General features: G+C 38.8%; 1 protein-coding gene across 4 annotated transcripts in view; it reads left to right on the top strand.

Annotated features, from left to right (window-relative positions):
* Positions 1 to 10,641, top strand: part of GPAM (glycerol-3-phosphate acyltransferase, mitochondrial) — a 49,056-nt gene extending 38,415 nt beyond the window's left edge. For all 4 annotated transcript variants that reach the window (XM_039547884.1, XM_039547885.1, XM_039547887.1 and 1 more), the window contains 4 exons: positions 3,291 to 3,431; positions 4,385 to 4,574; positions 4,710 to 4,768; positions 6,952 to 10,641. In XM_039547884.1, coding sequence (XP_039403818.1) covers positions 3,291 to 3,431; positions 4,385 to 4,574; positions 4,710 to 4,768; positions 6,952 to 7,068 — 507 coding nt within the window. In that variant the 3' untranslated portion in view covers positions 7,069 to 10,641. The remainder of the gene's footprint in view (positions 1 to 3,290; positions 3,432 to 4,384; positions 4,575 to 4,709; positions 4,769 to 6,951) is intronic.
* Positions 10,642 to 12,208: the final 1,567 nt, after the last annotated feature.

Raw genomic sequence — 12,208 nt, 5'->3', positions numbered from 1 at the left:
ACCTTGCATCCTTCTAACTCATTTCTCTGTATAATCCTGAGGACTATCTAATCTGTTTTTTTCCTGAGAGACACAGCAAGTCCATTATACAGTGTGGAGATCTTCTATATACCAGGCGAAAGAGAACAACTAGTGACTTCATGTTTTAATACAATTAAGAAGTATACATTATTAGTGGCAAATTGTGGGGAATAATCACCATTTCCCTGTTTACGGCAGTTGGGGTATATTGTCTTTTCCAACTTAGCCTCTGCGAAACATATATCTGTGATCAACAAAAGCCTGTCAGTTGTCTCTGGCTTCTGCATCAACTTGTTTTTATTTTTATTTGTTCCAGTTTATTTCTTTACAGCTGATACTTGTACATTTAGGTCTTTCTGACTGCCATGTTAGTTTGAACATTATTTTGTCATCCTTAACTTTTCATGGTTTATCTTTTTCCTTTTGACTCCACTGTCCTCTCCTGTTGAACATTATGAGCTGAAACTCTCCTAACACGTCGTATCTCTTTAGTTCATTTTTCCTTTATCATTGACTTTGTTACTTGATTTAAAATAAAATCCTCAATTACAGTAAGATTGGACAGATATTACTTCATTTTCTACAAAGACCCGTCTGTCTCTCTCATGGATGGCATGAAGGTGAACACTTTGTACTCTGTTATACTAGTGTTTTGAATCCTGCCAGGCAGGAATAGGATTCATCTCATTTTATTCACATCTCTCAGCATAAGAATTCTTGTAGAATCTTCGTCCAGCTGCTTCGCATTCATGAGATCTTGAAGCAATTCTCTACTATGTTTCTTACCCATGTGTGATTGTGAGTCAATGAGACTCAAGTCCCCTTTTACTTTTGAGCATCTACTTGAAATTTCTAGAGCTTCATGCTTCTGAGGACATGTAGTAATTTCTAATTTACTCTATTACTACTACAGTGATTTTGTTCATCAGACTAGTAAAGCTGATGTCAGATGTCAATTTATGTCTGTCCCCTTGTTTAATAATCTTTCCTAGTTAAGGGTGGGTTCGTCTGAGTCAGTCATATTTTACTTCAGCTTCTCAGCCATGCTACCTGCCTGATTACTGAACAGAATTGCCACTTGACTTCTTTGTAAACCCCTTCTTTGAATCTTAACACAGCAATGTTCAGAATCCTAAGCTGTCACATCCTTGATTATTTTCACCAAGATTTGAGGAAGCTTTTGTAATATAAACCCTCTGGCTGATTATAATCCTTCTGAAGATATATTTTTACCAACAGTTTGTCCCTTTTGGAACATTTCTCCAAAATGGCTCCTACCTGAATACATTGATCTGTTAGATGGAGCATTTCTGGCACATCTCAGTCTCCATGTGATGATAGTAAATCACTGTCTAAGAAGGTATAATGTATAGAGCTTTGTCACTTCTCTGTTGCAGGTTAGTTCTTTACACACCTGCATAGGGAGTGTCAGATTGGTAGAATTCCTTTTCGGTGAGATGGGTTCCTTGGTATACCAGATGAATTCCTCCTACAGATACTTCTACGCTATCTGATCCTGACCGTCCCCAATCTTGCCTTGAAACTCTTTCAGTACTAGTTAACTTGGTCTGACCTTAATGCACTCTCATGCCTTTAATTCATTTTGTAAGACCATAGTCTCCTTCTTAATTATATTGATATTATGCTGATCCCACACAAGCTCCTAAGTATTTGCACAGGTCTTTGTAAAGTGCCAAGTCCAGTGGCAATAATAGACTCTAAGTGTCATGGTCAAGTTTGTTGCTTCCTTCTCTCTTTCTAGTCTGAAAAGAAACTGAATACCTTTCCTGTTGTAGGTAGATATTTCCCTGTCTGTGACATACAAGAGTCAACCTCTAGCCAAATGCTGCCTAACCCCAACTAAGTAAATTAATGTTTCTACATATGTAGCCAACTCAGTTAAGGGTTCAATATGTTGAAACCTCAGCCACTGCAATTCATTTCAGCTAAAAAGCGAACTTGGAAAAAACAAACAAACCAGGAATATAAAAATAAACCCCTTATTCAACCAGGACGACCTCCCCAGAGCGGATAAAATACTCATTGGAGAATGGTACATTCCTCTTTCTGAAAATGTAAGACATTCAGAGTGATACAGGCCTGGAAACGAGAGCAAGTAGAACATGAAGTTATGCTACAGCACTTCCAGATGAAACCTATGTTGTCAGAAATTATCTAACTGTAAACTTCAGTGTCTTTCTTATGGTAGCTGATTTAGCATATATACAATTTTTGTGTGTGCTTTCTTTGTCATTTTTAGATTTCTAAACATGTCTCTATCCTTTCCCATGGACACATGCATATTGCAAATATTAACAAATTTTACAAGAAAATAAGCCAGAGACAAATTCACTCTCCTAAGCCCTTCATGATGGCAGAATAAGCGCTACCTCATTGACACTCTCGCTAACATATGCTCCTCTCAAAAGTCCTGAGGAAACGTATATTTTGCATCATGTTCTGATAGTCAGACTCAGAGCTTCTTACCACAAATGGGGAAGTGAGTTTGAGTGAAGGACACTTCTCTGTAAATGCATTGCCAGCAGTCCCCTCCTAAGTTAAACTGAGTGCTGTTAACTAAGGTAGCTCAGCTGATCTGATACTACACTAGGAGAGAAGTGGTACCTCAGGGATTCAGAACAAATCATTTAGAACTTTTTAGATTAAAACCAACTCTTTGAATTTTCAACCAACGCAGAGAGTATGGAGACAAATACAACAAGCACATGATTACAAGAGGTAAGTAGCATTTAACAAACCTGCTGCTGATTTCTGTACTACCTTGAAATTTTCAATTGGTCTTCAAGTATAGCAGCACGGAAAGCGAATTGAGTAATCCATCCTAGAGTTGATAAAGTTATAGATCACTGTAGTGAAATCCACATCCAAAATATAAAGTCCTACCTCCTAGTGAAACACAGGTGAAGAAAATGTTCTCTTGACCTCTGCTGCCTCCTGAAGTTCCGGTCCTGAGTGAGGATCCAGCAAGACTCCCCAACTTCAGCCCCTCTCTTTCATGTGATGGGAAAACTTTCCTAGTCAAGGGAGAAGAAACAACTTTTACCAATGCTTCTGATTTGTTTCTGTCCACTTACTTCAGCCTTGTGTGGATTGGGTCTTGGCCAGCTCATCCTCATTGTGATATCAGGTCACAGATAAACTGTGATATCAAGTCACCTGAGATTAAAAAATAGTGCTGGTTGTCACCTGGATTTGTTTCTCTGAATAGTTACCTTCTCTCTTCTCCCCCTCCCCCTTTCTGATTTAAGCAAGATGATCAGGAGGATGTTAGCCCTAGCCTTACAGAGCAGCAGTGGAGTAAAAAGCTTCCTGAACCCTTGCCTTGGAGAAGTGATGAGGAGGATGAAGACAGTGACTTTGGAGAAGAACAGAGGGATTGCTACCTGAAGGTACTGTATACAAGGCTAACAGTAATAGTCAGGCCTATTATGTTAAAGTTAAGTAAATCTTAATTTACAAGTTCAGTTGGGGAAAATAATATTTCTTTTTCTGATCATTCCCAGCATTAAAGTCGGCAATAGTCTGCTACAATCAGTAAATCATCCTTTTTTCCCCCCCCCTGAAAAAGACCAGCTCTGTGAGGAAACTTCAAATAGTCTGCTGGCAAAGTCTACATAACTGGGGTGGAATGGCCATTATGGTGAAAACTACTACAGGCTTTAGTATCCTACAGGGTCCTAAAGTTTGTACTGTATTATTAATAACACAGTGTACCAAAGGTGGGCATATACTGCTAGTGCATATTTTTCTGAGTCAAATGTGGTGTATTGTTCTTTGTGTACAGTGTTTTTGTGCATGTGTGTACATTTTTAATTTGTGACCCAAGACATGCCAGAAGATAAAATTTCTTGATACAAAAAGCTACTACATAGTCCCCTTCTGTGGTCAGCCTATAGTTTCCTTGCTAGAAGTTCAATTATATTGTTTCTTCTTGGAAAGCAAATTGCCAGTTTTGTCCTTGGTTTGTTTGCTTGTTTTTATAGTGGTGACACTTGTTTTGGGTTTTGGAAACTGATGCTCATCTCTGTGAAAGAATGACCTGCGATTGTGCTATTTATTGCAAAGCAGTATGACCTTTTAAAGTGGTGAAAACAGATGCTACACTGTTAATGTCCTGGGGAAAAACTAGTGAAAGTGGGATTTGTAGAGCAGTTTTTCATACGTCAGACCACTTTTGGCTTTGCTATAATAATGCACTGTTGTAATTCGTGCCCCTCCTCCTGTTCTCCCGAGTGATTGTCTGTATCCAGTGTTTTTACTGTGGATTGGTTTTTACTGTGTAGCTGGCCATCTTTCACTTCTGCAAGCTTCATTCACTCTCATTTCTGCTGCTCTAACTTAGGTGAACCAATCCCAAGAACACCAGCAGTACATCACCTTCCTGCAAAGGTTACTGGGGCCTTTACTCGAAGCCTACAGCTCAGCTGCCATCTTTATGCACAACTTCAGTGGTCCTGTGTCAGAAACCGAATACCTTCATAAGTTACACAAGTACCTAATAACCAGGACAGAGAAGAGTGTTGCAGTGTATGGTACGTCAAGCAGTGTGGCTCTGGATAAAACAGAGCCAATATTTCAGTTACTGATGCATAACTCTCATTTTTCCAAGTACCAGTGTTTTATATTTGACCTGAAATGCATGTTTATTTATTTCCCTCCCCCCACAGCTGAGAGTGCCACCTATTGTCTTGTGAAAAATGCAGTGAAGGTCTTTAAGGATATTGGGGTAAGTGTTTTGTAATCAAAGGTTTCTCCTCTTCAGTTGAAACTGTTGGGGCCCTTTTAATGTGAGTGACTCAAAGGCAAACTTTGGGTAGTGCATGAGTGCTGTGCAATATCAGCCTTTGCTAATGTTTTTCAAGAAAATGCTTCTGCATATGTCTTCCTCTTGTGCTTTGTAAGTGTTTACCTGTCTTTTGAAGTTTAGGGCTGCAGAGGAAGTGTAAGTTGCACTTCTGCTTGTGTACTTTCTACTGCTAAGAGCAATTGACTAGTATGGCAGGATGCCAGCCCTTTCTCTCTGTATAGGTAGAGTACTTCTGTATTGGACTGTGATGATACCACTCCTCAGTGTGCTCAGGGGGAAGGATGGAAGGCAATCTGTCTATTTGTATGTCTATTTACTGACATACATAGCACAATAGTAATTAAGCACTTCCCCATAGTATTAAAAACTTACAGAAATATTAGTCATCAGATTTTGGCTCATTATTTTCCATCACTTTCCAAGCCCTCCAGCAGATTTTTTCCTGCACTAACAGCCATAAAATTAACATTCCATCCAAATCCTGAATGCGCAGAAAGACACTGCCAGATGCCGACTCTCCAGGACTGTCACAGTGACTGAGAGAGCTCTTCTGCCATTCCTAAATAACTGTATTCAAGACAGCAGTAGCAGCAGTGTCCCAGTGAACCTGAAATGTCAGGAGATACCATGAAGATAGAGGGCAGGTCTACACTATGGGGGAAAATCGATATAAGATACGCAACTTCAGCTACGTGAATAACGTAGCTGAAGTCGAAGTATCTGATATTGAATTACTTACCGTCCTCACTGCGCGGGATCGATGTCCGCAGCTCCCCATGTCGACTCCACTACCGCCGTTCGCGTTGGTGGAGTTACGGAGTCGACATGAGCGTGTTCGGGGATCGATATATCGCGTCTAGATGAGACGCGATATATCGATCCCTGAGAAATCGATTGCTACCTGCCGATACGGCGGGTAGTGAAGACGTACCCAGAGATGCTCCCTGACATAACTGCATGAAGCTGGAGTTTCCATACTATCACTAGCACCTTGGTAATTTTGTTTTTTTTAATTGTACCCCTCGATTTTTTTAAAGCTGTATGACATTAAGATCATACTGAATATTGCCTTTTTTATGTTGAAAGGTACAAAAAAAGAATATTTCTGGATAAAGGTTACTGAATGCCTCTCAGTTCTTTGGCCATGACTTCCTAAGTACTAAGCTGGCTATTAGAATGAAGGAAAATTTCTACAGTTTGTTAAATGCCCTTTGGGATGCTGCCTTATGAATGCATTTATCAAATGCAGCATATTTATTCTAATATGCCGTGCTGCTAGGGTAGTGGAACTAGCTGACATCTGTTACTTGCATCTGCTCATAATATTTAATTCTGATTTTTGTTTTTGAAACTAAACATGGCACAGTTTGAGGGTTTTTTTTTCTTTAATCACATTGTTTCTTGTTGTTTGTCTGATTTATCATACACGGCATACTTTTTAATACACATGATGTATGCAGATGGATACAAGTAGTTCTGTTGTGTTAACTAAAAGCTGACCATTTGTCATTTGCTGTTGAATCATCTCATCCTTTTGAATACTTCTGTTTCCATTAACAAATGTTAATGTTTCTGCACTTAAGAATAAGCCTGTAAAGAATCTCCCCACAAAAGATTGGTCTTTTCAGACCTCTCTTCCAAATTATAGCTTGTATCTCTGGAATAATCACTCTTTCCTCCTCCATGCTACTTAAAATCCCAACAATACCTGGATTCTTAAGATATCTAAAAGGAGTGTCATCCATGATGGTGCTAGAAAGAAAGAAAAATCTTTGCAGTTGATTCTAGTAAGCGGTCATTTGTTCTTTATCGCATGCATGAAATCACAGCAAACAGAATTCTCTTAAGGGTTTGCATGGAATAAAATCCTTATGGTGTATGATGTACTAGAGTGAAGAAGGGATTCTAGAGTTGACTGACTAGCCCTTTGACTTTCACCTGTTATAACTTTCAACAACCGCATGATTTTAATGCTTGAATGTTTATTGTAGACCCAAGGTCTTAATTAGAATAGAGCATAAACTGCTGTACATTATTCATTACAAATAAGTGACTCTGCTTGAAGATGTTAATGAAGATCATGTCTTCATCCTTCCCTTTAGGTTTTCAAGGAGACAAAACAAAAGAGAGAGACTTTTTTGGAACTGAGCAGTACTTTCCTACCTCAGCGCAACCGGCAAAAACTACTGGAATTCATCCTGAGCTTCATTGTACTGTAGACCACGTTTAGTACCTTTTGCCAGGGAGACGAAGACAAGTTCTGAGATTTGTGTCAATGCCTGAGGGCATTTGCTAGTCCTTCAGAGTATAAGGCCTTATCTGACTTGAACCACTGGAAGAAAGTGCCTTCTTATGTATGCATTTATGGATTTCTGATGGTCTCAATCCTGTGAAAATACAGTAATACAGCAGGTGACACTGTGGATGCAAACGATCAGTCATGTTTGCAGTAAAAAAAAAAAATTAAAAAAAAATTAAAACTAGATTTAAAATGAAAACTGACATTTTATCAGTGTTACATTTTACATAATTACTTTTAAAGACTAATGACTGTGACAGGTGCACAAATGCAGATAGTGATTTATAGCTAGCCCTGAGAGCTTGAATTTAGTGGAAATACTGCTTATGACAAAAAAAAAAAAAAAAAAAGTAAAGTGAAAGCTGTTACTTCAGACAGGAAGGGGATGACAAATTTTCTGGTTTATTGTTTAAAACAAATGGTTTATAAAGATATGCATGGACAGTGCATACTTTATGGGAAAAGCCATAGTTTTTCATAATTGTTAGCATCTAGAATAAATGCCAAAATCTTAATGAGAATAACAATCAATTGCGTAGCTAACTAGTGCTATCGGGACTGCATAATGGAATGGTAAATTGCACTAAACGCTATTGTCACAGTAGAATGTGATAGCACAATTTTATTTGGGCTTTCTGTCCCTTACCCTTACTAGAAATAAGGAATTAATTTGCCTAAAACATGAATGTATTCTAACCACTTAAATTTTGTATATAATAAAAAAAAGTTGTTTAGTTAAAACAGTGACAGTCTTTTTGTTTTAAACAGAGAATTTAAGGATAGCTGGCAAACCAGAAGGTTTTTTTCCCCAGTGCTGTTACCTGTTTGTAGGCATTTTATTTTGTGAAGTTACTTTAATTTTGGCTCTAAAATTTTCAGCAATAACACAGCAATCTTGTGGAACTGAACTCTCTAATCCCTTTTAAACTGAAGAAAAGTATGTTCCCATTCTGTTTTCTGTTGCTGAGTTACAAAGTCAGCAGTTTTAAATTGCTTTGACCTCTGGAATCAGAAAAATGTGGTAACGTTTCATCTTTGGTTTTGTTTCAATTGAGAATTTTAAATTAATATTGGGGGTTCTAGCTTAAAAAAAAAAATAGGGCCCTGATCTTTCACTGTTATCCTTGGGATTGGTCCTCTGTGCCCATGTGGGGCCCCGTGGACTCCCCACTTGAATGACAAAGGCATTGCTCAGTCACTCCAGCATAGAACTGCTGCATGCAGTTTGAATCCACTTTAGGAATAACTTGTTTTTACTGCACATTCATTAATTAAAAAGTTCTATAAATCTACTGTTTAAATGCTATTAATATTGAAAATTTCAGAGTATAGTTTTAGTATTATCGCTTCTCTTTTGTGAGAGGAACTATTATGCATGTTTTCTGTCACTAAGCAGGTTCTTTAAAACATTTTACAAGAAGAAATTCTGAACCAAAGTTACATTGATTTAGAGATAAAAGCTGACCATAAAATTGCTTTTGTTTTTATGTACGTCTACTTTGTTCGTCAGGATAGTGGCTGAAATATACGCCTTCCTAGGAAAATCGACCAGCTGTTTATAGTACAGGTTTATCTCACCCTAGTTAATATGCACTATTTGTTAACCAGATATAGTCTCTGCTTAGTAGTTGTTAAGATTGCTGTTGGCTTCCATTTAAGGTCAAACAGATGAGGTGCTTGTAAATAAATAACTTCTCACAGTTCACTGCACTTCAGTAAATCTGAGGTGTATACAATACTGAAGACTGTGTGCTAACTAAATGGGGGAGGAGGGGGAAGCAATATGAAGCAGTTGAAACTTGGCTAATTTTAATGAAAATGTTCTGCCTAATTTAGATAGATATGGGGTGTAGGGACCAGTGTGTCTGTAACTGCTAGGTGTCACAATTAAAGATGATTTCTGGATTCGATTATTAAAATTCCACTTTGTATAAAGTGGTGAGTGGGTGAGATAACATGCTTGTGAGATAACAGTAATACCTACAGTAAACAGAGGGGGAATATGCTTTTAAAAACCTGCAATTTGAAAACCTCAGCATATGGGGAAATGATGTATTATGAATGTGCTGACACAGGAAGTTTTTGCTTTCTGCAGTGGATGTGTGTATATGTTTGTCTATAGGCATGTGTAGTTAGGGCATGCTTTTCCCTGAAGATAATTCATAGATTAAAAACTTGACTGTCCGTAACACTACAGAATTTTTACACTGGATATGGGCCTCTAGAGTCTTTAAGCTCTCCAGCCTCCTTGGCTGATATATAGAAAGGATTCTGAGTTCATAATTTTTTATCAATATAAATAAGCATTTGGACCTGAAATGCTACAATACTTTGAAGACTTACTCACACAAATCACTTTACTCACATGAGCATAGTTACTCAGGCGTTTAAGTCTTTGCAGGATAAGGGTCTATCAATGAAGTATAAACATAACAAATCTTTCCACATAATGTCCTGTGAACTTTATTTGTTGGTTGAAGTGTAGAGCTCCCCCCTCCTATCCCCTCCCCTTTTTTTTTACTTTTCAGGGTCTGTATGTTTGTTAGCATATTTAATATCTACCAATGACTGCATATTAAGCATACATCTCTTGTCTTTGATAGTATGTAAAAGCAGCAAAGAGTCCTGTGGCACCTTATAGACTAACAGACGCATTGGAGCATGAGCTTTCGTCGACGAAATGGGCATTCACCCACGAAAGCTCACACTCCAATACTTCTGTTAGTCTATAAGGTGCCACAGGACTCGTTGCTGCTTTTACAGATCCAGACTAACACGGCTACCCCTCTGATACTTGATAGTATGGGCATTATTCTAATATCTTTAGCCCAAAAGTGCATTTGAGCATTAACTAACTGCCCGCTGTGTAAAGGAGTATCAGAATCATACTATTTAAAACAAAAATGATCTTGCAAGATGCTATGCAGTGTCAGTCCTGGGATATTAGAGAGGTAAATTGGGTGAGGTAATATCTTTTACTGGACCAAATTCTGTTGGTGTAGTGTAGATGCTACAGATCATTGTCTTAATAAATACACTAGATTTATGGTTTATTACAACAATCCGTAACCCAATAATTCCCTCCCCCCTTTTGTCTTATGACTAGAGGTGTTAACTGGCCACTTCATCTTGAATGATCTCTTAGATTAGCACAAGCAGTTAGCACATATTGTATCTGTTCAATCTTGTATTTAGCTGTGACATAGAGTACATTTCCCAGACTGAAAAAGAGCTCTGTGTAACTCGAAAGCTTGTGTCTCTGACCAACAGAAGTTGGTCCAGTAAAAGAGAGTACCTCCCTCACCTTGTTTCTCTTGTAAGGCGCTGTAAAATATAGCTACTGTGTGTCTGTATTTGTGAGTCCTTCCTATACTACTTTGAAACTAACATATTTCTTTGCCTGTTACATGTAACACTGTATCTGTCGTAAGAAGCACAGAGACATACTGTAGTTTTATTTTAATAAATGAATTAAAGTGCTTTTTGCATGACACTGAACAACTTTTTGTAGTTTTAAAAAAGTGGTAAAATAAACAATTCTCTCTCTATATAACTTCTTTCCCCACCAAATATTTTCTTAAGTTAAACATATGGAAGTCTGCTTTTATAAGTATTGTGAGTTAATGGAAACGAATGAATTTAGCACTTTGTTTGGATGGGGGACTAGGGAGATTCCTAATATAAATTACTAATCCTCATCTTGGGCATTGATTATTCCCTAACTGCCTACTGCAGGATTTCTTCCTCTGAAACAGCAGGCACTAGCAATCATCAGAATGGGGTATTAGGCTAGATAGACCAATGCCTGTTCTAGTGTAACCATTCCTATATTTGTATGATGAGGAGAATGATGTAGGATGGTACAAGGAATAATGAGAAACCAATAAGAAAAGATGCATTTAGGCTGAGAGCATCAAGAAAAATCTCTTCTTTGGATTAATTTTCCAAAGAAAATGGAGTGAGTCTTATCACTTGAGATATGTAAAACTAGGCTGGGCCAGAGCACTGTGTTCTGTTGGGAGCAACCCCATGTTGGCAGAGAGATGGACTAAATGACCCTTTACACAAATTCGATGAATAATTTGTATGATCAAATGTTGAGGCACTGTGCAATAGACCCAACAGCCATTCTGTTACTCTTGCATGGGCCTTGTGGACTGAGGAGTTTTATGGTCAGCCTGTTTTCATCTGAGTGGTGGGCTTATGCCCGCACATTTTGTCATACCCAGAAATACGGCTAAGAGTTTGTCATGGTTATTTTTAGTAAAAGTCACAGGCGATAAACAAAAATTCACAGAAGCTGTGACCTGTCTGTGACTTTTTCTGCTGCAGCTCCATGGTTTCTTCTGCCACCATGATAGCTGGGAGCTGTGGGGTCTGTCCCCCCCACGAGGCTGTCACCCTTTGCTGGAACCCTGAGGAGGCTGTCGCCTGTCACTGGAACCCTGCAGGGGGAACCCCTGCCAAGGCCCCATTGGCTGCCAGCTCCAGTCCCGAGGCCCCGGTGCGGAAGCTGGGGCAGGGGGGTGTCTCTAAAAGTCACAGATTCCATGACCTCCAGGACCTAAATGTAGCCTTACCCATAAATAATCTATATTTAAACATCGGAGCCATCTGAGGTCTTTTCTGATATACACGCAGTTCATCTTGGGTTTTTGCTGTAAATGTATTTACATCATATTATGTTGAAGGTAGCCAGTTGCTCTGTAGGGATGGATGAAGTGGCTTAAAATAAGAATAAAACTTTTACCTAAAGCTAGTTCAACCCTTTTTTTTTTTTTTTTTTTTGGTCCATGACCTTTAAAAGTCAATCATCCCATGACCCACCATTTTCTACCAAGGATTGTGGAATGTGGGTAAGAACAGGAGACCTCAGGTTGGGGTTGGGACTCATGCTGCAGCAGTGGGAGAAAAGGGTTGATGGTTGCTAAGTTGGATCATAGATGAGGGGGCCTCTTTCTTCTATAGCGGGCGTGTGTACAGGAGCTGAATGGTCTCAGAGGCTGCAGGGTTGGCTACGCATCCTCTTGAGTTGCTGCTGCATATTGTGTCCCAGAGCA

Source organism: Mauremys reevesii, linkage group 7 (genome assembly GCF_016161935.1).
Source record: "Mauremys reevesii isolate NIE-2019 linkage group 7, ASM1616193v1, whole genome shotgun sequence".
NCBI classification, from domain to species: domain Eukaryota; kingdom Metazoa; phylum Chordata; order Testudines; family Geoemydidae; genus Mauremys; species Mauremys reevesii.
Note: the sequence above shows the minus strand (reverse complement) of the source record. Positions and strands in the feature narration are given on the sequence as shown.